The following is a 17111-nucleotide window of genomic DNA, read 5'->3' on the forward strand; positions in this document are numbered from 1 at the left end:
GTACAAGTTTTTCATTTTCTGAATATAAGCAAGACTCTCTATTCAATGACAGCAAGCTAACTTAATCGCCCTTGAACATAATTTTTTTTTTTAACATAATGTTTTGAGCTATTCAGCAAATGTCGCACTTGTTATCATAAGAACAGTCTGCAATGTGACACCTCCTAGCAGGACTCGGTGCCTGACACCCACTGCACATACCAGTCAATCCCAGATGATCACCGTGCCCTTTGCTGAAGATATATTTAAATACCAGGGTGGCGCACTTGATTTCTGTTTACATACTGTTCTCAAGCGGTTTAGCTGTATTGCCAGGAGACCTACCCGAGCACATTTCTCAGCAGTGTCGTAAGAATGACACATGAAAACGTAGACATTTTGTGAAAAATAACACCATATTTATCAAAAAATGGGGCACGCTACATAATATATTATATAACGTACTAGACACAACCACGCCAACTCATAGCTGTTATACGTGCGCACCAGGAATTTGCACTAGAAAATGACACATGTCCATAATTTGGAGCAACCATCAGAAGACCCTATGACCTCTATATGCCCCATTAGAGCCGATGGACAGGAATTGCTTTGTTGTTATGGACTAAGAAACAAAATGTGTTAACCTCGGTCTAAACGAATCTTATATAGGTTCACTTTTTCCTGCTTGTAATAATTTTACAGTAAATATCTGTTTTACTGATAAATCTACATTTTATTGCTTCTCTTCCTTTCCCGCCTACCTTCCTGTCACTTCATGTAACCGTTTGCTTATTTGCATACATGCCACCACATATACAGACTAACCAAATGTTTTCTATCTGTCCCTTTATTTATGTAACTTTGCAGGGTAAGGTTTTCCCCATCATTTTGATAATGTAAAAATATGATATGATATCCGGCCTGGTCTAGGAGCCGTCAATGACGCACTAATAAGACACGGTAGAGCCGGGTTCACACAACCAAGTGAGGAGAATTTGATTCACATTTATTTAAAAAAATATATATCTCTGATCTAATTCAAATAAAAGAGGAGAATAAGGGAAATATTTTACTTCTCGTACTTGCTGGACCCAATATGAATATTGTAAATCATAAAAAGTAAAGGTGCGTAGTTCGTAACAAGGACGTGTGAGCGAGGCCATGCACCTCCCCACACCACCATTCCCTCAATATCAGAGCTTTTAAAGACCCTTTTATACTCTATGCACATCAGGACCTGGCGACCCCGCTCTGCAACTTTGTGGTCTTCCATTTCGTGGCTGAGTTGCTGTGGTTCGTAAGTTCGTTCACTTTGCAATAATACCACTCACAGTTGATGTGGAAGTTCTAGGAGGGAAGACATTGCTTGCCAAGGTGGCATCATATTACAGTACCACGCTGGAATTCAATGAGCTCTTTAGAACGACCTATTCTTTTACAAATGTTTGTAAGGACAGACTGCATGGCGAGGTGCTGCATTTTATACATCTGTGGCAATGGGACTGAATAAAACACCTGAATTCAATGATTAAGATGTGTGTCCCGATACTTTTGTCCATATAGTGTATGTGAGTGTAACTATTTTAACTTTATAGTTAGCCTAAGGCCATGTTCACACAGGGCGGATATGCTGCATAAAAGTACATGGCGTATCTTACCTGAACCCCGCAGGGAATTCCGTCTGAAAAACGACACCAAATTATGGTGCCGTATTTCCGCTATAGAAAACAGCATGGTTTTAAAAAAAAAAAAAGCTTATACTTACCTGTAGTCAAGGCGTCTGGTCCCTCTGATGTCCATGGAGTCCAACCTCCCAGGATGACGTTTCAGCCTGTGATTGGCTGCGGTAGTCACATGGGATGAAATATCATCCCAGGAGGCCGGCCTGGACGGAGAAGTATGGAGAATGGGGTAAGTATAAGTTTGTTTGTTTATCTGCATTGCAATTTTGTGGCGGAATCGCAGCTTTTCTGCCGCAGAAAATCACAACATTTGCTATTTGTTGCAGGTTTTACCTCCCTATAGACCTGCAACAGTGAAGCAGCGATTCCGAAACATAAATTGACATGCTGCGGATTGACAAACCGCACCGCAGGTCAAGTTCTGAATGGTTTGTAGACAGATTTGTTACACAGTGTGCGGATGAGATTTATTCAAATCTCATCCACTTTGCTGCTACTGTATTACGCTGCGGATTTTCCAAAATGAAATCCGTAGCAGAAACTCTGCAGTGTTTATGCTACGTGTGGACTTATGTTTTCACTGGAATAGGGTATCCACTAATACTAATAAATAACTTTTATTGGATATAATTTACAAAACTTGCGACTTAAAAATAGTACACACTTAGTTCATTTTGGTCCCAAGTGAGTGGGATATGCTTGTATTGACCATTCCCACAATGGGTAGGTTAGGAATAGGTAGCTGTTAGAGGGGGATTTAAAGCACCATTGTAGTCATCTAATGCATGCTTGTTTAACATAGAAGATCTTCAACCCCTATCACTTTTAGGCAGCCTGGTGTTGTGCAGGTAGTGATTGTATATGAACTATTATCTCCCATCATTCATCACCCTGCATTCAGGGGTCACCATGGATGATAATGGATTCCTACCGTCCCTTCAAAAAAATGACCTAGTCACAACTATCTATTAGAGCCCTCAAAAGGGCGTTCTGCCTCAGCTGCCTATTTCTAACATGTCCCTGTTACTAGATTTCAATTCTTCCTAGCCTCTCCTACATGTTTCACCCTGCATTCACGGATCATCCGGGAGAGATTGGCTAAACAGATTTTCTCAGTGCAGATGCAGTGCAATGGGCGCGTGCACTCAGAAGCGCTAAGCTTAAAACTCCTAATGACCTCCCACAGAGGGGACGGATCAGTAATGTAACAGCCAATCAGCGGAGGGGCTCCTCTCTGACAACGTTCAGCCGCACCTCCCGCTCCACGGCTTCCTAGTCCCTTGCGTCTCCTCCCTGAATTCAGACATCCGTTGACATGGGGACCAAAAGCGTGTCCCCGGCCGCATATCATGTAGCGTTACATAATACCTATAGCTACGTGGCTTATTTAGTACTTTTTTGATGTCCAGGAAAGCAAATACCTCGTGTTCTAGAATTAAGTATATAGATGTCTTTCTGTGTCTTAGGCATCAGATTATAGTATCCCAGAATTTCGTATAGAGGCAAATGTCTGTTTGAATAACGCCATACCTAATATACCTAGGGTCCAATATACAAATGCAGGTCCATATAGGGATGTCACGATACCAGAATTTGGACTTCGATACCGATACTTCGTTTAGTATTGCGATTTCGATACCAATTTCGATACTTTTGCCAACAGTAATAAAAAAAAAAAAATCTTCCGTTTTCTGATGTGAGGCGCGACGTGTGATGAATTTTGAACGCGCCTCACATTAATAGTAATTAATCCCATCATGTTTCTCAGTCATAATGGGTTAATGTGCGAGGTACATGATGGGGTTAATTACTATTAATGTGAGGAACATGGAGGGTAAATTCATCACACCTTGTGCCTCACAATAATAAGTGAATGAAAGCCGTGTTTATTTCATTTTTTTACAGCGCACACATCATAAATGATGCAGAAAAATTGTTGTGCGCGCCATTACTGAATGTGTGAATATTTTATGTATTGAGACTTATTTTAATGTTTATTGTAAAAAAGGTGAATGTGTATTTTTTTTTAATTTTAACAATACTTTGTTTTTAAACTTCAATGTACTGACATATATCAGATATGTGCCAGGACATTAGCCTGTGGACGGATAGCACACAGGCAGTTGTTAGGACATACTTGGGTATGTCCTAACAACATGAAATATGGTAAGACAGCCCTGGGGTCTGTCAATAGACCCTGGGCTGTCTGCCCATATATGGTATGGCCCTCGATCGCGTCACAAGAATTCCCTGTGACGCGATCCAGGGGCATCCCCCCTGCTCACTTTCCCCTGAATGCTGCAGTCAGCTGTGATCGCAGCATTCAGGGGAATAACGGCGGAGAGGAGAGGCTTCACTGATCTCCGCCGTTATAGAGCGGGGCTGCGGCTGTGTAATACAGCCATTGCCCCGCTCCTGACAGGAAGTGCGCGCGCGGTCAGCATGAGGAGGTGCGGCCGGCGCTGCACTAATGAGCGGCGGTTCAGGCACTGAACACAGAACATGGGGGTGTTTTGCAGCGCGCCCGCCATGTTCGGTCTTCAGTGCCGCCGCTCATAAGTACATCGCTGGCCACATCGCATCATCCTGATCGTGCGCACATGTTATCAGGACTCAGGAGCGGGGCTGTGGCTGAATTACACAGCCGCAGCCGCGCTCCCATACATTCATGTATTACAATACTGGGCTGTGCGGCTGCGCAGCTCAGTATCGAAATACAGGAAATAGCGGTATCGAACCGTTTAGGGATGCAAAGTATCGAAACAGTATCGAAGTTTCGATGCACCGTGCATCCCTAGGTCCATATACACAGGACTTCAGCTTGCATCAAAATACTAGATACCTTGTGTTCTAGACCTTAATATATATTGAGGGTTCAGGTGGATGGAAACCAGGAGTACAGGGGGGCAAATGATATGGGTATATTTTTTAGATGAAACATGTGAAACTATACTGTTCATTTAAACCCATGGGAGAGAGTGCCTTTAGCATATGGATCCACATACATTCCCTCTGTAGAATGTGTTTATTGGTGTCACCTCTCACGCTTTCATGTATTTTTTCAATCCCCATGAAGGATAAACTTCTAGGGTCACTTTTGTGGCACATGTTCGCAAGACGTGCTACTGGAGTATCTTTTTTTTGCTTTATATCTTCAAGGCGGTCCCCTATTCTGCTCCTGAGTTCCCATATAGTTTTGTCTACATAGGCCGACGGACTACTACAGGTCATAATATGAGGCCTTTGTTTTTACAGTTTAAAAAAATTCTGTATCTTGTACGTTTTTCTGGTCGTCAAGCAAAAGGTTTTACCTCCAAGCATATACATGCCCGCTATGCGTCCTCCACATCTATAGTTGCCTACCATGATTGCCATGTATGAATAGCTTGTCTATCAGATGTAAAATGGCTTTTTACTACTCCTAGAGATCTCCCTCTACGATAGGTAATTTGTGGAGCGGTCTTCAGTACTTTTTTTTTTATATCGGGATCCTCAAGGAGAACATTCCAATATTTGGAGATAATCTCACGCACTTCATCATGTGCCTCATCAAAGGTACCAATAATCCTAAATGTCGTTTCTTCCACCTCTTTTCTCTCATCCGTACGTGTGGACTTACCCTAACTGCAAGTCCTTCCATATTTTATGTTTTAGCCAATTTGTGTCCTCTATTAAAATGACTGGAAACGCTAAGGGCATTTCCAGACGTAACCGAATTGCTGCGTATTTTCAGTTCGGAATTGCGGATGGAAAATACGCAGCAGAATACAGTAGCAGTAAAGTCGGTCAGATTTAACAAATCTCATCCACGCGCTGCGTATCATTTCCGTCCACAAATTGATCCGCCGTGCGTATATTTAGTTCCGCAGCTTGTCGATTCCTGCTGCGGAAAATGGACTGAATTGCTGTGTTTTTTAGAGGAGATGTCACCATATCCCAGCATTGAAAGAAAACGCCGCAAAACCCGCACCATTTTCTGCAGTAAAAAAAACTCAGGAAATGGTGCGGATTGTCTGCTAGTTTCAACGGAAATGCTGCAGAAATTTTCTGCAGCAATTCCATTACGTGTGGACAAGCCCTAATCTACTCACGTGCGGCAGATTTGGTAAAGAAATTTCTGCAACGAATCCGCCACATCTAAAAACACAAGAAGGGCGGCAGATTGGAGTAAATCATGACTGACCAATCAGATTACACACACGGTTTGTTTGTAACCATGGAAACACATAGGTCTGCATAGGTGCAGAAGGATTTTTTAATTTATTTTTAGTTTTTTTTGGATCAATAAAAAATGGTTCCAAAGTGTACAACGCCTTTAATAATAGTGGATAACTAGTGTATGAAGCTTTTCGGTATGAAAATATTGATTATTTTTTGCCTATCTTTTCAATAGGTGGATAGAAAACATATGATAAATTTATATAGACCTCCACAAGACACCCATTCACATCTTCGTAATGGAGCCCCAGAACACTACAAAGCTTGGTTCTCGGAAGAGAAGAAAAGATGTTTTAGGACCCAATGGCACAACAGATGAAGATTCTTTGCCTACAAAGATTGCACGCCAAATGACGGTAAGTAATAGTGTTGACTTTGTGTATGAGCTTGGAAACCAGCGCCTCTTTTTGTATTGCAACATTTTCACAAATGTGCACATGAAGCATTACCCAGATTATCCTTGGATAATGCATTTGTTTTATTTCCTGATTGTGAAGCAGTCTGCTTTTAATTTGTGAAGAATTCTTCATTCTAAGACCCCATGCACACGACCGTATTTTTGTCCACCCGTAAATACGGGTCCTTGGTCCCACGTATTCGACCCGTATTACACCAGTATTTACGGACCCGTGCCCGTAAATACGGGTCCGGTGTCACCCGTATTCCACCCGTATTTACGGGCACGTTTTCGCTGCAAAATTACACTGCACTAATCGGCAGCCCTTCTCTCTATCAGTGCAGGATAGAGAGAAGGGACAGCCCTTTCCGTAATAAAAGTAAAATTAAAATTCATACTTACCCGGCCGTTGCCTTGGTGACGCGTCCCTCTCTTGACATCCAGTCCGACCTCCCTGGATGACGCGCAGTCCATGTGACCGCTGCAGCCAGTGATTGGCCTGTGATTAGCTGCAGCGGTCACATGGGCTGTAACGTCATCCCAGGAGGCCGGACTGGAGGAAGAAGCAGGGAGTTCTGGGTTAGTATGAACATCTTATTTTTTCTATATTTTTTTTTATTATTTCTATATTCTATCTATATTGTGATCGGTAGCCACTGTCCCTGGTGCTAAAAGAGTTACTGCCGATCGTTTAACTCTTTCAGCACCCTGGACAGTGACTATACACTGACGTCGCCTAGCAACGCTCCCGTAATTACGGGTGCACACACGTAGTCACCCGTAATTACGGGAGCCCCATAGACTTCTATGGGCCTGCCCGTGCCGTAATTACGGCCTGAAATAGGACATGTTCTATATTTTTTAACGGCACGGGCACCTTCCCGTAAGCATACGGGGAGGTACCCGTGGCCAATAGAAGTCTATGGACCCGTAATTACGGCCCGTGATTACGGGCGTTTTTACGTTCGTGTGCATGGGGCCTCAATTGGTGCTTATTAAAACACTAGGATTAGAGCCATACAATGATCTTCCATGCGATTTTTTTTTTTATTTTTTTAATTTTTTTGTATTACGGATTGTAGTCTATTGTGACTTGTCCCCCTCAAAAACATAACATGCTGCCACTAGAGCGAATTTACTGCGTAGGTTAACGCTTGCCCGCCGCAGCTATGTTTTGTTTTTTTCCTCCCCACCTTCCAAAAGCCATAATTTTTTATTTTTTATTTTATTGGGCGATTTAGCCGTATGTTTTTGTTTGTTTTTTGTAGGTAGAGTTGTCGTTTTTCACGGCACTATTTATTGTACCATATAAAGTATTGGGAAACTGGGAAAAAACTCATTGATAAAAATAAAATGTGTTTTGTGTCTCATACAAGAGAGCCATAACATGTTCATTTTCTGTCAATTGAGTAGTATGAGGGCTTATTGTTTGCGGGGCGAGCTGTATTTGTTACCGTTAGCAGTTTGGGGTACATAGGACTTTTTTATGCCATTTTTTTTGTGGGAGATGAGGTGACCAAAAATCAGCGATTCTGGCTTTTTTACAATTTATTTTTTTACTTTTTACTGCATTCACCATGCGAGTTTAATAATGTTATGTTTTAATAGTTTGGGCTTTTACAGACTCCACTGTACCGGTTATGTTAAACTTTTTTTTTTTACATTGCCTTTAGGGGGAATGTGTATTTTTGTGGTGGGTGTGTATATGTTTGTGTGTTTGTGTGTGTGTGTATATATATATCTTTAACTGTGATTTCCTTTTTTTTTTAAATTAGTCCTCCTAGGGGACTTGAACCAGCGATCCACAATATCCTGCATTTCTAATGTATTGTAGTATATCGTGATTTTTAAGGGCCCCTATTGAGTCCTGCCTCTAGCAGGGTTCAATAGGAGCACAAAGATGGCAGACCTGGGGACCTTTATTAGGTCCCCAGACTGCTATGAAAACCATCGGTACTCCACGATCGCATAGCAGGGGGGGGGGGGTGGGCAAAGGGACATCGGAGGGGGACGCTCCCCACTTACTGCTTAGGTGCTGAGGTCACTATTGACCGTGACATCTAATGGGTTAAACCAGTGTAATCGTAGTAATCTGCAATCCCGCTCGTTGCACCGAAGTGTTGACTGTAACATACAGCCAACGCGCATCTTATGGAGCGGGCTCAGCCCATTAACCTGCTTCATATACGGCGGGTATTAATACAATAAACTTTATTACATGGTATGCAGAGGTGTTCTGAAAGACAGCACTGCCCACTATAAACATATAAAAAACAAATCACTGGGAAAAAAACTGTCGTTTGTAATAAAATATAACTTTTAATGAAGTATAATATAAAATAGATATAACAAAAAAATATACATGCAAAAAGAAAAAAAGTCATACTATAATGACCTCCTCAATGATGAAAAAGACAAGGTTAAATAAACAAAAATAGTGTAAATGTAACCCACACGTTGTATGAGGGGGAAAAAGCCACAATTATGCAACATGTGTAAAACATTGATGGATTGTGATTTGAAAGGAGGTATTCCAAATACATTTCCCACATATATGAAAAGGGACTCTCTCTTTGGGAGAATCTTTCCAAACTTGAGGATGTGAACAGGATTCCATCTTAATCTATCCAACTCGATTGTGAGAGACCACAACAGGAACGGGTAGGGGGGTATATATACCAAACCCCACAGCTACTACAAATCCTTTTTCATATATGTGGGAAATGTATTTGGAATACCTGCTTTCAAATCACAATCCATCAATGTTTTACACATGTTGCATAATTGTGGCTTTTTTTCCTCCTACAACGTGAGGGTTACATTTACACTATTTTTGTTTATTTAACCCTGTCTTTTTTATCATTGAGGAGGTCATTATAGTATGTCCTTTTTTTTCCTTTTGCATGTATATTTTTTTGTTATATCTATTTTATATTATACGTCAGTAAAAGTTATATTTTATTACAAACTCCAGTCTTTCTCCAGTGATTTTTTTTCTAACTTTCTGTGGAGTACATATTGTTATATACCAATCCCCATGGTGAGGGAGCATTTTTTTCACCAATTTTGGACCTAAAAACTACACGATGATAAAAGTTAGAGATTAACTTTAAAGAAGACGACCAGTGGTAACAATTTTGATGTCTGCATTCCCCACCTGACTGTATACCACACTCTACACTTCTTTTGTGTATTTTGTACTTCCGTTCTGAACAGCTGTACTTTAAAAAAGCCTCCATCTTGAGTCGTTGGGCCTGTTCACATCAGCGTTGGCTTTGAGGTGAGGGGTTCCGTCGGAGGTTTCCATCGTGAAACCCCTCAACGGAAAGTCAAACGGAAACCTTAGCTTCCGTTTGCATCACCATTGATATCAATGGTGCTAATGTTATCCGTTTGTCACCGTTCCGGCAGGTTTACGTTTTTTTCGACGGAATCAATAGCGCAGTCAACTGCGCTATTGATTCCGTCGTCACAGATTGCTGCTTTCATTTTCTTTTTTTTTTTTCTTTATCAAAGATTTTTATTTTGAAAATACAAAAATATAACATAGCATACACATTGTTTCATAAATGTGCAAAACTTTGCACGTAGTGCAATATAATAACTTCAATATCGCATAAAAATGACAGAAACATAGAAACAGCAGTAGGAGGTAGCCTCCCAACCAGCAGATATAGGCTAAATAAGAGATGCAATGAGAATAGCAGTACCATGTGCGCAGCGGAATTAGTGCAATATTTAGGGAAACCAGTCCCCACAATTGGTTAAGAATTGTCACATACAGGTGCACATTAAAACTTTAGACTTACACAGACACAAGACAACAAAGGGAAACACATACGGACATAGCAAACAAAAGTTGGCTAAATAAGCGTTTCAAAAGAGGCCATCCAGCCAGAGAGGCAGATCAGTACCACCCCGGAATCCAGACCATACTGCCCAAGTGCGGACAAAGAGCTCAGATTTGCCCCGATCAGCGGGCATCAACTCCTCCATCCTCATAATCCCGTTCACCTCCGCTACCCATTCCTTCAAAGAAGGCACAGTACTGGACTTCCAATGACGAGGGATCACCGTTCTTGCTGCGGTCAAAAAATGCCGAAAGACACCCTTTTTGAGGTGTGGGAGTGATCCAGGAACCATGGAAAGTAAGCCAATGGAGGCCGAAGTCTGAACCTCAGTATGAAAAAGTTTGTTACCAAGATCAAAAAATGTTCCCCAAAAGGGGCGGAGCTTGGGACAGTCCCGCTGCTTTCATTTTCCAAAGAAATTTAAAAACATGTCATCCAGAGTAGTAAATGTATAAACGGTGTGACATCCCCAGTATACACGCCCTTAAAAAACAATGAAAATATAATGAAATATAACAATAATGACTGGGCATGTGCAGGGTTCATATTTACTGTCAGGATGCAGAGCTTTACCATCCTAACAAGCTGAGAAGGAGTCTCCTCACCTATACTGCCATGCACTCTGCTCCTTCCCTGACAAGCAGGGATAAAAAAAAAGCTGTTTCTATTGGTTGCTTTTCAATGAACAGAGGATTACTGAGTGACTGAGCATGCGTGTCCACCAGCACTCCTCTCAGTGGGTGGACTTACACATTGCAACACACATTGAACACTAGGTGGCGACATACAATGTAAGTAAATGTCATAACTCGTCACTGGATCTTTTTTTAAAAGTGCATATAAATGGCATAACAATGTTCATTATTTATGATCTATAAAGTTAATATGAAATAAAGAGTGGCACAACCCCTTTAATGGTAATTTCCACAAACAACATTTACCAGCTATGCACAGCATGGAGGCTTAAAGTGACCCTCCGGTCTTAGGAAAAATTATAAATATGATCGTGTATATGTATACGTGGATGTGCAGTTCTGGCCAATCCGAGAACAGTAGGATTATCTCAAACTCGTAGTCTAAGAAGCCCTGCAGTCATTTTGGACAGCACAGAGGGGATCCTAAAGCGGCTGATCCACAACAGAGCGGCACAACTGGAGGGCACCAGGTGATAATCCATATACACCATCATATTTAAAGTGTTGTCCGGAGGGTCACTTTAATGTTAGTTTGCAGGGGTCCCTTCATTTATTACTAGAGGGGGATGAGAGCTAGTATTTCCACATCTCCCAAAGGGTTGTATTGATTAGCAGCGTGTTCCATACCACTCCTCCTCATCGCAGATGTGCTGGTGAGGAGGAAGGGGCACTGGGGTCACCCATTTCAGTGATTACTAGGCACCTCAGTAATTAGTCCCTTTGAGAACTAACATAACCACCGCTCCTATGGTTAGGTGATAAATGTTATTAGAAGGGGAATACTCCTTTTATATTTACTGCGATAAAAAAAAAAAGACTTGTTTCACACAGGGAAAGAGTAGGATCCCTGTTTAGGCCTCGAGCTGTTTGAAAGATTTTTTTATTAAAATGATATGTCCTAAAAGTGGCAAAAAACTATTTTTCAAATAATGGGCATTGTGATCCTGCAAATGTTATCTCCAAACTAGAGTGTACACACCGCATATCTGTAATACACATCCGCGGCCCAGCTCTATATTCCCTTGAATGCTGCGATCAAAGTTGACTGCAACATTCAGGGGGAAAATGAGAAGGGGGATGCCCTTTGAATTGTGTCACAAGAAATTCTCGTGACGCGATTGAGGGACATACCATATATGGGCAGACAGCCCGGGGTCCATTGAAGGACCCCAGTGCTGTCTGACCATATTTCCTGTTAGGGCATACTTGGGTGTGGCCTAACAACTGCCTGTGTACTATCCGTACACAGGATAATGTACTGGCATATAAAAAAAACAAAAACTGAGAGCATTGTTGTTGTGTCCTTAAGGAAACCGCTCTCCTCAAAGGTGGTGCAAGTAAAGCGCAGCACCTGTTGTATAGCTGGGGCGCTGCCAAACACAAATTTTACTGAAGATGGGGGATTGTGTAATCCAAGTCCCTGGCATGTATTGCATGTCTCATTTTAGTCCCCTGATCAGCCTACAGTAGCTTTACTGTATTATTGCATGTTATAGATTCCCTAATTTAAAGGAATTTAGTGGGATTTTATGTAAGAAATTGATGTTAATTTAGGTAGATTCAAATAAGGAAAGGCAAAAGCACAAAGTAAAAAAAATCCCATGTAAGGCTATGTTCACATCTGCATCAGGGCTCCTTTTCGTCGGAAACGGAGCCCTGACTGACACAAACTGAAACCATAGATTTCCGTTTCTATCACCATTGATTACAATGGTGACGGATCCGGTGCCTATGGTTTCAGTTTGTCTCCGTTATGCAAGGGTTCTGTCGTTTTGATGGGATGAATACTGTAGTAGACTACGTGAATGAAGCCTTAGCTGTGGGTGCACGCAGTTATTAGTTAGACCACGATCCCTCAATTAACGCCTGAGTGCCTAACCTATTTTAGGCCTTAACCCCTTCCCGACATCCGCCGTAAATATACGGCGCACGCTGGGTGGGGGAATATGGAACCGGGCTCACGGGCTGAGACCGCTCCATAGAGCGAGTGTGTCCGCTGTGTTGCAGCCGACACTTCCAGGTAACGAGCGGGATCCCGTTAGAGCGCGATCCCGCTTGTTTAACCCGTTAAATGCCGCTTTCATTTACGAACGCGCCATTTAAATTACTAAAAACAGGGGGGGGCGACCCCCTGTAACTTCCCAACGGCCCCCCCGCGGCGAGATCGGGGGGAGCCGTTGGTTGGCACAGCTGCCTGGGGGCCTGACAAAGTCCCCCAAGCCCGCCATCTTTGTACTCCTACGAAGCTCTCCCTCCGGCAGGGCTTCATAGGAGACTGTCAGAAACTCGATATACTGCACTACATTAGTATTGCAGTATATCGTGCAAGCGATCTAACGATCGCTGGTTAAAGTCCCCTGGGGGGACAAGTAGTAAAAGTAAAAAACAGTAAAATAAAAAAATTAAAAGCTCAAAAAAAAAAAAACCTTTTCCCATTTTCCCTCAAGCACAATATAAAAAAATGTAAAAGCTAACATAACCGGTATCGACGCGTCCGTAAAAGTCTGAACTATTACAATATAGTCCGCACGGTGAACGCCATAAAAAATTAAAACCATCAGAATTGCTGTTTTTTGGTCCCTTCTTCTCCCACAAAAAATTAAATAAAAAGTGATCAAAAAGTCTCACGTACCCCAAAATGGTACCAATATAAACTGCAGCTCGCTCCGCAAAAAATAAGCCCTCACACCGCTAAATCGACAGAAAAATAAAAACGTTATGGCTCTCAGAATGTGGCGACAAAACTCAAATTTTATTTTTAACAATCAGTTTTTTCCTTGTAAAAGTAGTAAAACATAAAGAAAACTATATAAATTTAGTATCACTAATCGTATTGACCCGCAGAATAAAGTTACCATGCCGTTTTTACCGTACGGTGAACGCCGTAAAACCAAAACCACCCAAAAGGTTGAGGAATCGCTGTTTTTTTCCTATTCCACCCCACATATATTTTTTTCTCGTTTCCCACTACATTATATGGTACAAAAAATGGTGCTGTGAAAATCTCCAACTCGTCCCGCAAAAAACAAGCACTCATACGCCAATATTGATGGAAAAATAAAAGGGTTTTGGAATGTGGGGAGGAAAAAACAAAAGTGAAAATCCAGAAAATGAAATGAAAGGGTTAATGACCAAGCTATTTTTTACGTTTTTCCATAGTCTCATTCAAAGAGCTATAACTGGCTATAACTTATGTTCCGACGGGGCGTTTTTTTACGCCTCGTTTTCAAAAAACGGCAGGTAAAAAGACGCCCGCGAAAAAGAAGTGCATGCAACAAAAAACGCGAGTTGCTCAAAAAACGTCTGAAAATCAGGAGCTGTTTTCCCTTGAAAACAACTCTGTATTTTCAGACGTTTTTGAGTTTGTGTGTACACATACCCTTATTATCACGATATACTGCAATACATTAGTGTTGCAATATATCATGCAAGCGATCCAACGATCGCTGGTTCAAGTCCCCTAGGGGGATTAATAAAAAAAAGTAAAAAACAGTTAAACTTTTTTATAATGTTCCACAAAAAAAATATATTAAGAGTTAAAAAAAAAACCTTTTCCGAATTTTTTTTTCCCTAAAGCAATGTTAAAAAAAAAAAAAGTTAACATAACTGGTATCGCCGCTTACGTAAAAGTCCGAACTATCACAACATAGCGTTGTTTAACCCACTCGGTGAATGCCGTAAAAAGAAACCTATATAAAACATGAAAATTGCTGTTTTTTAGTCACCTTAGCTCTCCACAAAAATAGAATAAAAAGTGATCAAAAAGTCGCATGTGCCCCAAAATGGTATCTGTGAAAACTACAGCTCGCCCCGCAATATTTAAGCCCTCACATCGCTCAATTGACAGAAAAATAAAAAAGTTATGGCTCTCAGAATATGGCGACACAAAACATTTTTTCTTTTAGCAAATAGTTCTATTTTTTTTAAACGTTGTAAAACATAAAACAAAACATAAATTTGGTATTGCCGTAATCGTATCAACCTGTAGAATAAGGTGAATATGTCGTTTTTACCACCTGATGGACGCCGTAAAAACAAAACCCTCCAAGAAAATGGCGTAATCGCTCTTTTTTGCCCATTTGATCCCACAATTTTTCTTTCAGCTTTCCAGTACATTATACGGTACAATAGTTGGTGCCATGAAAAACGACAACTTGTCCCGCAAAAAACAAGCCATCATATGGCTTTGTTGACAAAGAAATAAAAAAAGTTATGGCTTTTGGAAGGCAGGGAGGAAAAAAATAGAAAACCTCAAACTGGCCTGGTCTTTAAGGGGTTAAAGTCCAATGTAACGTAAACAATGTTTTTTTGATCACAAGCAGGGAAAGTTTTGGCTCGAAAACAAGCCTATTAGTTATATAAATATAGATATTAATGTGTATATATAAATCTAATATATTTTGTCTTCGGCACAATTAACAATCTTACAATCTACGAAAACAAATGTAGAAACTGAAAACCATGACGCAGTGCCGGATCCGTTGTACGAAATACAATCCACACCATAAGGACCCCTTACTGAATTAGTGCTGCGGTTTTCTGCTGTATGTTACTTCATTAAAAAAAAAGTACATTCCACACATTGTCCACTGGATGGCAGCAATAGGGTGCGTTCACATTTGCATCAACATCAGTTTTTTTTTTTGTCTCTCGAGTAATTACAACTGATTCAAAAATGCATCAGCTGCCATCTGGCTTTTTAAGAATTTTTACTACAAAACCATCAGTTGTCATCAGTTTTTACCGTGCGTTTTTAAACATCAGTTTTTACCACAATGGTCCACCAAAAAGGCGGTCTAGGGTCTGAAAATGTGCCAATTTTATAAGAGTGGTGCATAGTTTGTGATAGATTAGATATATGTTGTGTACTTGTTATTTCACAAAACTTCTGATGTGATCCTGGCACGTCAGGGCTCTCCTCTGCTCCAGCCTCGGCGTTACACTGAAGTCTGACACGCACATTGTAATGTCACGTGTGTCATATTCAGTGCAGCGCCGAGAGAGAGAGCCCAGAAGGCAGCTGCTGTCCACTCACCTCAGATCTTCGAAGCAGCCTTGTGAACCTGCAAAGACACCAAACACTAGCCCTAATTTCAGGGTGTAGCTAGTTTTTTGCGCTTTTACAGCTACCCAATAATACCACGTATCTCCTACCCACCCCACACTACGCTGGGATTGCTGTTGTTTCTATTAATGCGACAAGGTCCGAGTGTTGGCCGTTAAAAACTGCCATCTCGGTCCATTTTTTATGCCCGTTTTGTATCCGTTCCGTGTTTGTTTTTGACGGCCGATTGTGACCCGTTTTGCATCAGTTTTTCAGTGTCCATTTTAAAAATGGATTAATTTCATATGTAGATAATGCCAAAGTGCCCTCTGTATACAGTTCCGAACACCCTCTGTAGATAGTGCCGTCTGTAGATAGTGCCACAGTGCCGTCTGTAGATAGTGCCACAGTGCCCTCTGTAGATAGTGCCACAGGGCCCTCTGTAGATGGCACCACCCACCGCCCCTCCTGGAGGAGCCCCTGACGTTAATGTCTCCCCTGGCCAGGGATTCCGCTCCTAGAGGGAGCCCCTGACGTCACTATCCATATATGGACAACGACTTCAGGGGTTACCTCTAGGAGTGGAATCTCTGGCCACAGCGTTGTTAACTCTGGCAGGGGATTCTGCTCCAGGAATAGCCCTTGACGTCACTGTCCATATATATGGGAGTCGTTTGCTCTCGCCGCTATAAGCCCCAATACCCCTGAAGACGCCACACTTGTGGTGAAACATGTTGCGAGGGTTATCCAAATAACTTTACATCCGTGCAGTCTGAAATTTAGTGTCCTTCCGTAAGCGCTGCCTCTGTCCACTTCATATATGCAGTGGATTCTCCGTTGCATTGCATAGACTCTGCAATGAGGTTTGACACACTGTTAAGTGATCTAAAATACATGACCACTAGCACTATCGGTCTGCGTTGGGTTTTTTAATAACTATATGTGTTTGTTAATCATTCAGTACTGATAAGTTATGTTTTACGTTCCGTACCTGGGAAACAAAGGCTAATTCATTTGTCATTGGCAATGTGGTGTTTTGTTCACGGCAGCTTTGTCTCAGACGGTAGGAGGACCAGCTATAAATAATTGACGACTCGAAGATGCTTTGGCCAGCATTTACAATATGCTCTTGTCTTGGATAAATGTGCAGCTGCCAGACGCCTTTTGTCCTAGATGTGTGATGCTGCCCTGGATGTGTAAAGCCACATACTGTAGTATAACAATGTTGTTTCCTATACAATG

The 17111-nt window shown here is 41.5% G+C and overlaps 1 protein-coding gene across 5 annotated transcripts in view; it reads left to right on the top strand.

Annotated features, from left to right (window-relative positions):
- PCYT1A (phosphate cytidylyltransferase 1A, choline) overlaps positions 1–17111 on the top strand; it is a 40035-nt gene that overhangs the window by 14083 nt on the left and 8841 nt on the right. For all 5 annotated transcript variants that reach the window (XM_075861805.1, XM_075861806.1, XM_075861803.1 and 2 more), the window contains one exon: positions 6058–6238. In XM_075861805.1, coding sequence (XP_075717920.1) covers positions 6122–6238 — 117 coding nt within the window. In that variant the 5' untranslated portion in view covers positions 6058–6121. The remainder of the gene's footprint in view (positions 1–6057; positions 6239–17111) is intronic.

Source organism: Rhinoderma darwinii, chromosome 4 (genome assembly GCF_050947455.1).
Source record: "Rhinoderma darwinii isolate aRhiDar2 chromosome 4, aRhiDar2.hap1, whole genome shotgun sequence".
In the NCBI taxonomy this organism is placed as follows: Eukaryota; Metazoa; Chordata; class Amphibia; order Anura; family Rhinodermatidae; genus Rhinoderma; species Rhinoderma darwinii.